Genomic DNA, 15,540 nt, shown 5'->3' on the forward strand with positions numbered 1-15,540 from the left:
CATCAACTTTTCATCCAGATGCTCTTGCATGTAAGTGTGTGCCCTTGCAGGTGTGCGTGTGTGTGTGTGTTTACTTGGAAAAGTCGAGAATCAGGAGTTCGCTGAAACGCTAATGTTGTTTTTGTTGATTCTGCTCTCGAATCCAACCCCTCGTGTTTTTATTATTATTATTTTTTGCCAGCACTTATGGCCTAATGCCACATTTCCAAATAATGCAGAGAATTCAATTTGGACAAAACCGTCTGGTGGATGTGTTTCATTTCTATATTTAATGCTGCCTTCGATATACAATATTTGAAATATTTGCTTAAAACGTAATGCTTAAAAATGGATGGAATGATATAACATAGTTGTGGATTCTGGGCGATAATAGGCTTTAAATAGTCAATAGGCTATAATTAGGCAAAAAAAATAAAAAGAGTAATAATGATGAGAGAAAACCACGAACATAATTACGCGTAAGAGTTTAAAATCTATCATGAAAACATCTTCGTTTCGGCATTAAATAATATGTATTGTATATGTAGATTATTTTAGTTTATGTGTAGATCAGTCTGTGTGCAAGCACTGCTAAACGAAAATCTCTAAAAAAAAACGCTTTAATTTAAATACTTATTGAAAGTAACTAATCAAAAAATGAATAAATCGTGCATTGAGTTGATTTTCCATCGAGTTTCAGGCCAGGCAGAAGAGTTTCCTCCAAAACGAGGGAGTGGGCGGCAGGGTGGTGGGCACAAGTCCTTCCCAAATGGCTGCGTCGAACACATCCTTGACTTTGTCCTGCGAACGAAATAATGTGCTTATTAATCACTGCTTAATTAAATCAATAAAGCTATGCTACACTAATTACTTGTATTGTCTGACTGGATATGTGATTAACTAACTGCTTGTGCATTTATTTACTAGTTTGTTTATTTAAAAACTACCACTGATATAATTCATCTTTGGATTGACAAAATGCAATTCATCTTAAAACTTTTGGGAGATTCCACTCGCCAGCTCTTCCATATTTGTTTCTGAGCCTCTGAGGATCAAAGACGGCTTATTTTGCTGACGTTCTTCAGCGAAAATGTTGAACAGTTCTTCCCGCCGACGGCAGTGCAACTTAATCTCAGTTTCATATATGTATGTATATGCTGTCTTATTTTCCAGCAACTAGCGAAGCACTTGGCACAACAAATTGTCACCATCATCGCCGACATCATCACCGACATCATCATCATCATCAACCTCGTTATCGCCATGCTCATCTGGTAGGTGGTGGCAAGTGCTTTATAATTTGTTGCAATCACTTCATCTTCGTTGTCGCCTTCTTTTGTGAGTCCTGCCCCTCGCCGGTGGGCGGCGTGTTAACAGAGGGGCGTGGCAGAAGCGGTTACCTTCGGGGAAATCCACGCAGAGTGCAATGCACGGCTGACAGGAGCGACTGCATTCAGTCGGAAGTGTTGGGGCAAACAAGGGGATTCCCCCGACCTTCTCTCTCCCTCTCTCTCTCTCTCTCGCTCTTCCTATCTCTCTCTCTCTCTCTTTTGAGAAACGCACAATTATGATTATTGTGTGTACGTGTGTTTGTGCAGTGCGACAAGGCGACTCAAAAGGATAAAAAGCGACCACGACCACAGAACCAGGACGAACTGCCTCCCATAGGAGGACGCCTCCTTTGGCTGCGGAATTAAGCCAGGCGCTGTTTTTTTTCCCCCCTTTTGCCAGGAGGCTTCTTCCTTCGCCGGATTATCCTTTATAGTCGTTATGGGTATGCTGCCTAATAGAGTTACATTTAAATAATATACTTTAGATGTAGAATTATCAGCTTTTGGCTACTATAAACACTCAGAGGTTAGATAAAATAGTATTTTGAGTAATTCATTAATTCTTTCTTCTTTCGAGAGTTCTTGTTTACTACTATAGGGTATCTGTTATCATATACACGCTCCCCAAACGAGTGCTACATTACTTTTTTTCAAGTGTTTACGCGACACAGCCGCAGTGAAGTCGTAGTCGCGGAGCAATGACTTGTCTGCCGTTTGCCTTTAATTAATATGACGACGTACTCCTTTAGTACACATGTTATTATATATTTTTTTGTGATATTTTATTTCCTAACTAACTAACCAACCAAGCAACTCACCTGTGTGGCTGACGAAGTCTCAATGTATTTTGCGCCAATTGTTGTTGCCAAATCCCAGGCGTCTGCATATGAAATTGCTTTCTCGCCATTTGTCTGCCAAAACGAGATGTGGAAAAGGGAGAAAATCAAGTTAGCTTCCGGCCAGATGAAATCAAATCAGAATTTCATAAATATTTGAATCGCAGCCAGATACAGATAAATAATGATACACTCGCCCTCAGGCAGTCGAAATCATTAATAAATCAGCGTGCATAACGAAGAATTCTGCTGTTCGTTCGAGTTCTGCTCACCTGCAGTTTGTTAAGGACATTGGGACTGGTGCGAAGATCGGCCTGGGTGCCAACCAAAATGAGGGCGGCCTTGGTCTTGGCGAATTTCGGTGCCCATTTGGCCTTGATGGCCCGAAATGTTTCCGGCTTCACCACCGAAAAGCAGAGCAGGAAGACATCGCTGTCCGGATAGCAGAGCTCCCTCAGCGGATCCAACGTGTCCTGGCCAGCGGTATCACATATGGTCAGGTGCACCGGACTCTCGTTTACATTGACATCGGCTGTGGGAAAAACGAAATTGAATGATCAGAGAATGTCTTTGCTTAATCAGTTTCCTTGACTTCGCATTATTGCAATTCCTACCGATATATGCATATGTATTTATATAACCATTTCAGTTACAAAAGAATCAATCAATTGATTTGAGAGCGGGTGCGTGGGCTCACTTTGGCCTGATTTCGGTTCAATTTAATTGAAAAATATGTAAATTGCTCTCACTCTGACTCCGAGCCCTTTCTCTACTCGCAACGCACTTTGTGATTGCATTTTGCTGTCGGAATTTAATTTAATTTAAAATGCTTTACCCAATCCTTTTGTTGTCTCCTCAACGCAAGTGCAAATTTTTGGCATAGCACATGGCACACACTCAAACACCCACCCACTCACACACACCCACACTCACACACACACACATACCACAGCAGTGGACACCCACAGTGACACTACACAGGTAGCACAGATATTTTAAATAAAAAAAGAAAGCACACACACACACAGACGTACTGGGAATGTTGTGGATGCCAGAAAATTTGGCAACTCATTCAGTTCTCCATTCGCATTTCTTAGCTATAGTCTTGCTTACAACAAATGCAAATGCTAACCGTTTTCAAGTTGAGAATTTTGTTGGGAAAATATAAAGGATTCTGTGCCTCAACAATTTTTTCAAATTTCTCTATTAAATCTGTGAAAAGTTCGGTTTTAACCTGGGCATTTGGTTTCATTCCCAGTTAATGAACATTCGTTTTTCAGCACACACGAGTCATCATACTCGTATGTTTGCGAAATTCACCGCTGTTGCTGCTCAGTAATAACATCTGTTTAATTACATCCAACATTGCATTGATGTCATTTCTGCCACCACCACCACTGGAACTTAGCTGGAAAAGCGTCTGGGAAATGGGGAAAATGGGGGCGTGGAGCATCAACAATGAAGGCAAGCTAGCAAGTGAATTAGTAAAGCGCTGTGCTGGGAAACTCCTGCCATTTTCCACCCACTTTACCGCCACCTCCCATGTGTGCAAAGAACATTCATATTTAAACGCAGGCGAAAATGATTTGAATGATGCTCAGGAGAGTGACGAAGGGTAAGCGCTGTTTATAGAGCTTACACTATCAGAAATTGAAAGTCCCTTCCTTATTATACCACATTAAACAGAAATATTAAAATTCTCGCTGCTTCTGTTTCTATGACTATCATTTATTGACTACCTCTGTGACTCTGTGATTGCCCTGAAATTATTTGCAGTGCGCCGTGGCTTCGTTTTAGCTTGATTTGTTTTTTTTTTTTTTTTGCATGTCCCGCGAAGCAAATTTGACCTCGCGTTCGCCGGCGCCCAACAGCCAACAGCCAAGAGCCAACATCCTACATTCTACGTTCAACGTTCCACGTTCTACGTGCAACAACCCCCGGACTGTGACCATGTCCTATCTAAAAGTTAATCATGGCAACCTTTCATTCTATGCGCCTCCTCCTTCTGATCCTCCACCTCCTCCTCCACCTCCACTGGCTGTTTGGCCTGCGTAAATAAAGTTGCCCAGCTCCGCTGCTCGGGGATTTTTAATCAGCCTGCCTGCCGCATGCAGCATGCAACATGCAGCACGTAGTGGGAGCAGGCTGCAGGTGGCAGGTTGTAGGTTTTCAGCAGGTGCAGCAGCGAAGGTCGCCAGACCCATGGCTCATGTAAAATAAATTTAATTTGTGCAGCGTATGATATTCATGAATACATTTTGGGGGCAACGAAAAAGCATGACGTTGATGTGACTCCATCTCTGGCCTAAACTCATACCACTTTCGGTTTAATAGAGCTCACCATTTCATTTGAGGAAATTGTATGGACCATAGGTCTCACAACATTGAAAAGATGCCAGTTCTTTAGTTTGCTGTTAAATTTCTAGAATTCTCTAGTCTACCTAATAATTATAACATTTCTTCTTAGTGCTTCTTTTCAATCGTCGTCGTTTCCTTACCTAATCTTCTTATTTTCGGTTAGCCCAGTTCAAGTGTCCGAAATAGAAGAAGTAAAATTCCCAATCACTTTTCTCGCGTTTCATTGTGCAATTTCCTTGAACCATCTCATTGTTGCTTTATTAGTAACCCGTATATTTCTTGGCCATTTCAGCTGCCAAAAAGTGTAAAAGTGGAAATCAATGCCGGAATACGAGTACACAAGGCGCATTCAATGCCGTTCCCTTTTCCTTTTCACAAAAGGGAAATTGTTTGCCAGCTCAGCTGAAAATCGCTTTACGCGAACGAGAACAAAAACAGTGAACTCAACTGAAGTGAGGTGAAGTGAAGTGGGGCAGGAGGGATTCTCTAAAAGAATCTTGGAGGGGTGGGGGGGAAAAGGAGAGTCAGACAATGGCGAAGGTCGGGACAAAAGGCGAACATCGTTAGCGGTTAAGGAAAAGCCATCCACCCACAACAAATGTGGGTGTGTGTGTGTGTGTGTGTGCAAGTGCGCAAGTGTGTGTGCAATTGTGTAATTGTGAGAAGTAAGTCAGCTCAGCTGCCTTTTTGCCGCTTCTTTCCTGCTGAGTCAACCTTATTGACACCTAATTGAGTCGCAGATTGAGGAATATACACACTCGTACGTATATTGCACAATCACGCAGTTAATCAACGATCAAGACATCCTGTATCTTCTTGGCATAATAATAAAAAGTGGATCGTATAATAAATTCCACAATTTGACGCACTTAGTGCAAGTCAATTAGCCCAGCTCCTGCCCTAATTAGTTCCAAAACTTATGCCCATTGGCTGAACTATGCCAAAGTCTTGCAAGAAAAAAAAAAGATGGCAACACAAGTGCACATTCAGGAGGAAAACGGAAAACTGGCAGGGAAAAGCTGCTAAAGCTGCAAAAGGGAGGGGAAAATTCCACGAAAATTCAGAGCAAGCAATGCCTGGCATTCACAGACCGGGGCCAATTGTTGCTAGAAAAGTCTGGCTAAAAATGTCGGGGACAACGCGGCGTATGCGTAATTTTATTTCCAACAAACGATGGCAGGACCAAAGCAGCTGGTGTAGGCGGCGACCCCTGGCTAAATCCAAAAATAAATAAAAAAAAAAAGCGGGGGGAAAGAATTGATATCTCTGGCATTTTCTGTCTAAATAAAATGTTTCAAACCCAACTGAAATAAAGCTGCAATCCTTTCAATTCCCTCAACTCAAAAAACGCGTTTCAATTCGCAGGGCAGGCAAACATCAATGGAAGATATATGATATTTAAAAAAAGTGGAAAAATTTAACAACAAATCAGAGAGCATTGGACATCTTCGTGTAAAACAAAAGCAATGATAACATTTTGATATCTAAGTAGTTCCTGTTCAAATTAAGTAGAGACCAGCTTAAAACCTTATTTGAAAGCGGCTAAAAAGGGAAGTACAAATTTGGCCAAAAACCCAAATAAAGGCACACAACTTGCCTCCTGCCTGCAACGTGCTGTGCTACACCTAGTTGAATCTGTTGAATTATTCCCCGATTATCTGCAGGGCGAATTTGGGCAGGACTCATCCTCATCCTCATCCTACACTTCTCACAAGCACACACGGACACAAAACACCAACTGTCTGACTGACAGACTGGCAGGCAACACAATTTTTGGCCCCGAACCCAGCGAGCGAGCTGAGAAGTGCAAATTCATGCAAAATTTTATTAAAATCAGCCCCCAGGGGCCCGGCCGGGGGTGAGGGGTTAAACTGGCTGCCGGCAGTCTCTAGTGCCAGACACGATGATTAAGGGTTAAGGGCCAACGGGGGAACGAGGGACTGGGGGGGGGGGGATTGGGGCATCAGCTATGGGCTAAGCATAATTCAATCAATTGTACATGGAAAGAGGCAGAAGCAAGCACTCCACAAAAAAAAAATGCAAAAAAAATACCAAAGTCAAGTTTTCATCCATTCTGTGCTTCTGTTTGAATAACCGCAAATTTCAATTTTCCGTTCATTAAAATTCGTGAATAGCACAAAACACACACACTAGTGTGTGCTGCCAAATGCGGAAGCAGTGAAAGTCGGCATCGGAAAAATTGTAACTTTTGAGCCAGAAACTGCCGGCGGCAGCCAAGCAAAAATTCAGATCCAACATCCGCCCATCCAGTTGGCACATCCTTCACACGGAAAGCGGAAAGTTCGGTAAAGATTTCACAAATTGCTTTTCAACAGAATGAAAAATTCATATACGTGCCGAGCAGCGAGCAAGAGCCCAATCCAACCCGAATTCTTGAATCTCCGTTAATCGAAACCAAGGCCGCAAAGGTTGGGCCATAAAAAAAAGGAAAAAACCAGGGGTATAAGTTATGGAGGTCCTCGGAATGGAGAAACCTGTTGAAGAACGCCGTCAACGCGACGCGCACACCTGTGCTGTGAACTCACCATTATAAATGTCTGATGCCGTGGGTATGTGCTCCGGATTGAAGCGATTCTCCAGATACGATAGGATCAGATTCGTCTTGCCCACGGCTCCATCGCCCACCAGGACGCACTTGATCGAAGGCTGTGGCTGGGCAATAGCTGTTGGTAGAGTTGTAATTTAGTAATTTAGACTTATAAGATTAATGTATTTATATCAATTTAATGCGCCTTTATTACTTCACTTCACTTCTTTAGTATTTTACATTTCAATAAAGTGTTATTTTACAATTCATTTCGATTAAACGGATATAAACTATGTGCTGTGTAAATCAACTCTTAAAGAAAAAGTAACGAAATTTTCCGCAGCTGACAGGCAACTTACCCTTTTTGTCTGCCTTTTTGGCCGTTGTTGCGGCCTCAGTTGTTGCAGCGGCTGCTGCGGTTGTCTTCTTTGATTTACGCTTACGCAATAAGAATTTGGAGCCCTTGCCACTGCTGGCGGCACTTGTGTCGCTCAGCGATTGTTGCTACAAAAAAAAAAAACGAAAAAAATACAACGTTACAATACACATTTTAGACTGATAAAATCACTTAAATATACATGGTATTTAAGAGTAGACCGAGAACGGCCTACTCGTACATTTCACTTGCATGCATTTAGATTTCCATCAAAATTTGATTATTTCCCAGCCGCATTGCGCATACGCCTCGTGTGCCGTACAAATTTACCAAGAGTGGCAATTAAATAATGAAAGCCAACAGATTGAAACAGCTGTGTATGTGTGTTTTCGTGTGTGTTTGTGTGTGTGGGTCGTATAGGTGTTAGCCATTTTGGGGCTGAGGGGTTGAAGGAGAGGGTGTAAACTAATGCCTAGCGCGACACTTTTGCCTCGCCCGACTAATTTAATATGCACATACAAATTAGTCAAGAAGACAGCAGCTGCTCTTCTGGGAGAAGAAAGCGGCAGATGAAGAGGGAAAAATGGAGAAAGGTGGAGAGTGTAAGGCAAATGGAACGACTGACTGACTGACTGACAGACGAATAAAAATCGTTGGCAATGGTGCAACACCGACACATTGAAGACATTTCGTTGATTTCTGCCGCATTGAGGTAATATAGCGTATACGCCACCGACTCCACTTGGATTTTCATAGCGCCTGTGTGCCTTTAAATATTAAAGCCTGCTTCTACTTAAATGACTCCAGTTTGTTTGTTATTTAGTTTGTTCATCTCTTTAATTGTTTCTTCACTTAGCTCTTTAGTATAATCCCTGTTAATTGATCTTTTCTATCTGAATTTTCCTCTTATTACTACTCAATTTACTGTTCAGTTCTTTTTTCTTGCCGGCAATTATTGCACTAACAAAGTGAATAAATATTCTGTGCGTTTGATTTATTCACTGAGCACGGAAAGAGCAAATACAGTGTAAGTGTTTTTTTAACAACAATTTAATTTATGAACAACATAACCGTTGGCAGTTATTACTATTTGCTTTTTGTTGTTGATTAAATCAAATCGGTTTATGACCAGCAATCTCTCCAGTTGAATTAATAATGGAAGCTCTCAGTTTAATGAAAGGTTCGACTTGAAAATATCTTGTACTACATTGCTTTTAATCATAACTCATATTATACATTCATTACACATGTTAGTTTGGCTCCACTTATAAAAAGATTATGCATAATTATTTATTTAACTATTAGCTTCATTAAACTGCTATCCAACTAATATACCTTATACACCTTGTTAAATTTTCCGCTTTATAAGTTGCTGAACTGTTTTAAAATGGCACTTCATTTTTTTCGCTAATTTAATCATATATTTAACATTGCTGATAGCCAACAAGCACAATAATAAATTATTAGTAATTGAGGTGACGTTTGGTATTTTAAGATTGGCTTAAATGGGTTTTGAGTTTACAGCTTTAACGCTGTATTTTAACTGGGTTAATATTGGCTGCTAATATAAATCAATAATACAAGCATTGTTGCATACTAATCATGGCACAATGGCCAATTACAAGGCCAATCCGTGAAAAACGTAAGTGTGTTCCTTCCTGTTTTCCCAATATTGTTCCCGTCGAAGTGGGGGGAACATATTTGCCAGACGCTATCTAAATCAATATCTAAATTGCTCTGCGTTTTGTCGTTGTCAACTTGAGAAGGTCCCTGCTTCCTTCCGCGCCCTGTTCTCCTTCACTTCTCTGCACGCTTTTCCACACTTTTCCATCCTTAGTTTGCCATTTTCCGCTTGTTAGGCGATAATATCACAAGCAAGCACACGAAAGTGAAACTTAAATGGGGGGTGGAAAGTGGGAAGGGAAAGTCGAGAGCTCAAGCTAAAATACACACACACAATCGATAACAGCATTAAGGACAGAAAGGTTAGACCTTTCAGCGGAATTGAAAAGAATTGTTCAACAATCGGTCAATCTGGCAATTAACCTTTAAAGAACAAACAACTGCCATTATATTTGACTAATTTTCCTGACCATTTGCCACCATAATGGCTACCATTTTTCGCCTGTCCTCGATTGCGTTGATCAAACATTTCCACACATATATCAATCAACAAATATGGATATATTTGAATAATAAAGCATAAGGCTGATAGAAGACTAAGCGCACTTTCAAATTAAATTAAAACGTCTGTCTCCGGCTCTCTTTCACTTAACTTCCTCCCTAAGCTGACTAAAAATAATTCCTTTATTCTTTTTGCCCATTTTTCGTGCATAAAACCAAAAGTCAAAGCCAAGTTTCTCCTCTTGACAGCAACTTTGCTCGCAGCCAAAAGAAGGAAACTTTGCCATGTGCGTCTTAAACCAAATAAACCACCCGAAAAACGTTGAGGGCCGGTCATGTCAAAAACTCAAAAACCCACTTCCTGGGGCTGCTGAAAACTTCTACATCTAACATCTACTCCTGGTCGTCCTTTCGGTCATCGTAAATATGCAACTTTTTAATAATTTCATTCGGCCATCGCTTCTCGTTGCTGAAAATACTCATATACTTATAATTTCATTTCCAAATGGTCCCACCACCACCGCTTTTTTCCGTTTAAAGTTTGTCGCCTTAACCCTTGACTTTCGTTTTATTCCCGCGGGGACCTCAAGTTGAGTCAAATAATTGTTGAAAAAATATTGGCTGCCTCTCTGCGGGCTGGCAATGTAAATAATATTTTTTTTCTTGGCCGAAAAACTTTTTTAACCCACCACCACCTCATTGTGGGGCGAATGGTTTTAAGGCAAATCTCCAGCAGAGACAAGAAATAACTTTAACGTTAGAGAGTGGCAATTGCAGCAACAATGGCGATTAGATAAATTCCAACTAAGGCGAAAGACAGAACTTATTCCAGCCATCAACTGGTCGTTGGGTGTTTTTATTCAAAAAGTTACTTCAACACAAAGTTAACCACGAAAAGCCGGACAATAAAAATATATTAAAGTATTACCAGACAATGGAAAGACGATTGAATATGTTTAGAGAACAAAAAGTTAATGATATTTTCGAATCTATATTCTTGTACGAGTATATACAGACTTTTATTATATAATATCATAAATATTACAACTTCAAGCACATTACAATCAATGCTGAGTCAAAAGTATACATAAATGTTGGCCAACTTGTACCGATTCGGCCGACATTCGTGTTGTCATCCTGCCAGTCTTGGCCATTAAAAGTTTTTGTTTTCGCCAGCATGTAAATCATGCTTAAAACACAAGGACAAGGCCACTTAAGCGAATGGGCGGCAGGCAGTAAACTTGAAAAATGGGTCAAAGTTTCTATGCATACGAACTAAAAACAGCTGAAATATATTGCAAGCAGCGAAATAAGGCAGCAAAAACCTGGGATTTCTTGACTTTAACATGCAGCAAAATATAAATAAAAAGAATACTTCAAAAAGTACACAAACTGTTGACAACCGCCGCATGAATTGTAATTTACATGTTTTGGCAAATAAAAAGAGATAGCTGTGCAAAATTAGACAGAGATGGCAGGAGAGACCCATAAACTGCGGTTTGGAAAATTGAATCAATAGCCAGTGGAGGTGCCAGCGCTTCCTTAGCACCTCGCACCACACTTCTCTAAACTTCCCCTCACAAAATAAAACTCACATGGGACTAAACTTTTTTGTTAAATATATTTGGAAAGTGTATGTAAGTATGAGAAGGGGAGGAAAGACCAGCTGCTGGCAGAAGAAAATTCAATTGAAATTGATGGAATTATTATTTATGGATTACGTTGGGGTATGAAAATATTCAAATTCATAAATATATCCATGAGTGTAAATTCGAAATTATTGTCACACTCAATTGCGTTGAAATGAAAACATGTATGTGGCAGAAAGTTCTGGGCAAATGTCTTCCATTTTAATGCGAAATGAAAATCACAATTGAGTTGCGGCTCGTAAAATTTTGAAATATAAAGCGTATTTTTAGTGGCCTGGATTTTCTGTGTTTCCATTTTGGCTCATTTAAAAATATATGCCCATTTCGCAATCTTTTGACAGATGATATTGTTGAAACAGTTTTTTTTTGTGCTATTTGGTCGTATTTACGTCGTAAACTAAAACTGAAATACCTAGTTTTGCGCTGTTTGAAAATTCGAATGGGATCATAATGCCAAAACTTTGGAAAATTACTATGCCTGCTAGTTTATTGGTAACTTCGTTCGTTCGCTTATTTAATTTTGTTTTTCGTGGCCTTTGTTTTGATGCAACAGCAGCAGAAACTAATAAAATTGCGGTCTATTTAATGGCGTTCCACTTATTGCCTCAAAAACGTGGCACAAAAGGGGCGGAAATTGAGAGCGATGGGCGGGGCCGCGGTTACCACTAAAAGTACAACCGCAAAACCCGAAACTAAACAGCAGTGCAAAAAATTTCAATGAAATTTCAATTTCATGAAATTAGTTTCTATTTCTCGCCAAAAAGTCAGTGGGTGGAAAATGGAATGAGTGAGTGGTAATAATAATATTACGCAATGATTCGCAATTGTGGCCTTTAATGAAAATAAGCATAGGAGCATTAATAACTTAAAGTAGTTATTAAAATGTAAAATTGATTATGAAAGTGAAGTGAGAAGAAACAACATGTTTTTCAAGTTCAATAGCTCTATTTTACTTTATCGTATACGTAATTTTAGCAACATGATAAATAAAATGATGAAAAAGTGTTGTGTAAATCACCAGTAAGCGAGGTTATGCTCCACTCCAGTTTGCCGCATTACTCATACGCCGCGTTGGCGCGAACTATTTCACCTTTTTACTGCAGGTAAACCTCTTCGCATTTATCTTGTTACTCTGTCGCTGCAGCGCTGGCTGCGTTTTATTTTTCCCCAGCTGCCCGAGAGTATGCAGCGAAAATGAAAATGGAAATGAAAATGGTGCTTGGCCAAGTTAATTGGCTTTGCGGACGTTCGCAATTAATAAATGCATAAAAAACGATCTCGGTTAACGAGGAACGGAGTTTACTTGTTGCCTGCTTTTTGAGTGCATTGTTTCGGTTTATTGTTTGCCGGCTCTTTGTTCACTTTCGTCTCTTTTGTTTGTTTGATTTTGGCGGCTTAAAAATGGAGTCTGTGCAGGTTGCATAAAATAAATATAAAAAAAATGGGAAAAAACATTGAAAATTCGATCCGAAAGGGTGACAACTGCAGCTGACATAGATGTCACTTTCTTTGTTGTCATTGTCAACAAATTGGAAAAGCTTTTCTACGTTCAAAAAAACAACAAACATGGAAACGTCGAAAAATGGAAAAATGCTAGTCTGCTGCGGCTGTGGCTGCTGTTGTTGCATTAGCGCCACCACAGCGAATTGGTCAATTTCAATCAATGGCCAAAATGCATTCACGAATCGCAAGTGCCACTGCAAGTCGCACACTAATACCGTACAATAAAAGCCGCACGCGGCAACCACATTGAATTGTCATTGACAGACAGACTGTCAGACAGACAGACATCAATGGCAAGTGGCACAGGGAAATTGACTAAAAATAAAAACTAAAATAGTCACAAAAAAAAGGTGCTATAAAGTGTGTAAAATATATATACACATGTATGAAATATAGGAATTGAAAAATATGGAAAACGATTTAACAGGCATACATAAATTTGCAATATTTAAATTTCGCATTTGCGAATATTTACGGCTTCGATTTAAATTTGCGAAATGGATTTAAAGAGTTTCACTAACGGAATAATACAAATAAAGAGCAGCAAATGGAGGCAAATGCATATTTATTGACATTCAAATTGCACATGTATTCAGCTAAAAATACAAGCTGCATTTCAAAGTAGACATTTCAATTGATACTGTGATTTTTTTACAGCTTTAAATTGGATAACTTTAGTTGCTTGAAGTGATGTATTTTAAATTCATGAAATTATTTAACTTGTTTTCCAGTCGATTTTAGAAGCAGCTTTTTTTCATAGGTTTACCTACTTGGCTAGCTTACAAAGTAAAAACACAGTGCACACATAATTCAGCACTTGAAGCTTTCTCTGCTCCGATTGCTTCAGTAATGAATGCCATACCGCATCTAATCCGGCAATATCTGTAAGCCTTAACCCTCTTTGCTGCCTTAACCCATGCGACGACACATTGATTTGCCATCTGGGAGCCAGGGAGCCAGGGAGCAGCAGCGACATGGAGCTTAAGGCGACTTTGAGAGACCCGCTTGACAGTTAGATAAGTTGCCAACTGGCAAATGCAACATGCAACACGGCAGATTAACCTGCAATCCACAAACACATACATCCCCCATCCCCGTGCCCATCCCCATGCCCATTCCCACTCCTCGAACCGCGATCCGCAGTCCTCCCGGCGCTTCTACCTTTCGGATTTGGATCCGTATCTCTATCTGTCTGTCTGTCTGACTGTCTGTTTCGTGCTGTGCTCTGTGTCATAATTAAAAATTCAGCAAATTACACATGCAACGACTGCGTTGACAGCCGTCTCACTCTCGTCGTCGTAAAAGTACACCTGCGGTCGTGGAGTTAGTAGCATGCATTTCAAAATAACCTAAATCTAAACTAGTTCAAATGCAAACAGTTAAACTAATACCGATTTATAAATACTTATTTATAATATATTTTTTCAATGAAACGTAACGCAGCATATACATTTGTTTCATTTATTTAGCTCTTACATTTTACAGTTTTGTACAGTTTCTTTAACTTTTTGCTCAAGCACGTAGTTATTTTTTATAAGTTCGGGTTTCTTATTTAAGGTCCTGTTAGAATCTAAATACCCACAGGACCTACAGGACATACTGCAATCGCAGCCACAATTGTCTGCGTACATGTATCCTAACCACCCATCTCTTTCGCATTGCAACTCTGAAGATGACGACCCCAATTTTGCACTTAACTGGCAAACTGAATGCCACAGCCAACCCACTCGTGTGGCAGATGTCTCGCCACAGCACCCGAGAGGTAGGAATACATACATATATAGATATACATAGCTGTACCTATATACTATATGTATAGATGTATGCCCGATCTTCCCAGCGGGAGAGATAGATATGTAGATGCATCTGCTTTTATGCGACAGCCCATCAGGTTAATTAAACCCACTCGCGGGGACACAGCGCGGCAATAAGATTGCCCAAATGGAGCCAGAGCGGAATCGGATCATGGAGGAAACTCAAGTGCCGAGACACCTTCAACTTTCCCAACTGCAGAAAAAGGCAGGGCCATAAAACCAAACGTAAACTCGATGTCGGCGGTCTGGGCGCCAAACTTTTTAATCAAATAATGCAACAGGCAGCAGGCACATGTTGTTTGGTGGCTTCAAGGGGATGGCGATGGTGTTTCGGAGGTGGAGCTAGTGGTGGTAGTGGTGCTAGTGGTGCCACGGACCTGGTCCAGATGCGGCATTAAGTGATGTCCGCGTGTCCAAGAGTCCAAAAGTCCGGGTGCGTTAGTGTTTGTCTTATGCATTTGTGTGTTGTGTCTCATGGTCGCTGAAACCGGCTCGGTTGGTCAGAGAGCACCTCGGCATTTGGCCAGCCAGTTGGTCGCGCCAGGTTGCATTTTACCACTCCTTCCCCGCCACCATTACCAGCCAACACCCCCTGCCAGCCACCAAACACCCCCATGTATGCAGCACCACCGATTTGCTGCCTTAACTTTGTCAGACAGTGCGACGACGCGGCCAAAACAACTTAACTATGTGGCAACAGCTATGGCAGCAGCAACCACTCTGCACAGCACAAAAAAAAACATTGCAATTGGTGGGGAAACAAATCGGAATTATATATAGTTATAGTTTGTAGTATGTATGCATATAGTTAGTTGATTAGAAGTCTGTGCCTGCCACTAGAACATTTTCATAATATACATAATACATTATCAATAAAGTAGGTTCTTTTGCTCAGTGCATCTGCAACAGTGATTTCAATTATCCAAGTTGCAACAGCCGACAACATTTGCAGCTGCGTTCGGCCAGTTCTTTGCCTTGTTTCTTTCCTTTTTTTTAGCTAAAAGGTAAATTGAACTTAAGTG

General features: G+C 40.5%; 1 protein-coding gene across 1 annotated transcript in view; it reads right to left on the minus strand.

Annotated features, from left to right (window-relative positions):
• Nucleotides 1-340: 340 nt before the first annotated feature.
• The window catches only part of LOC122624103, a 50,301-nt gene continuing 35,101 nt past the window's right edge, over nucleotides 341-15,540 (minus strand). The window contains exons 5-9 of the mRNA XM_043803545.1: nucleotides 7,412-7,556; nucleotides 7,051-7,188; nucleotides 2,419-2,678; nucleotides 2,129-2,221; nucleotides 341-780 (exon numbers count right to left, since the gene is read on the minus strand). Of these exons, the coding sequence (XP_043659480.1) occupies nucleotides 676-780; nucleotides 2,129-2,221; nucleotides 2,419-2,678; nucleotides 7,051-7,188; nucleotides 7,412-7,556 (741 nt within the window). The 3' untranslated portion in view covers nucleotides 341-675. The remainder of the gene's footprint in view (nucleotides 781-2,128; nucleotides 2,222-2,418; nucleotides 2,679-7,050; nucleotides 7,189-7,411; nucleotides 7,557-15,540) is intronic.

This window comes from Drosophila teissieri, chromosome X, assembly GCF_016746235.2.
Source record: "Drosophila teissieri strain GT53w chromosome X, Prin_Dtei_1.1, whole genome shotgun sequence".
Lineage (NCBI taxonomy): Eukaryota > Metazoa > Arthropoda > Insecta > Diptera > Drosophilidae > Drosophila > Drosophila teissieri.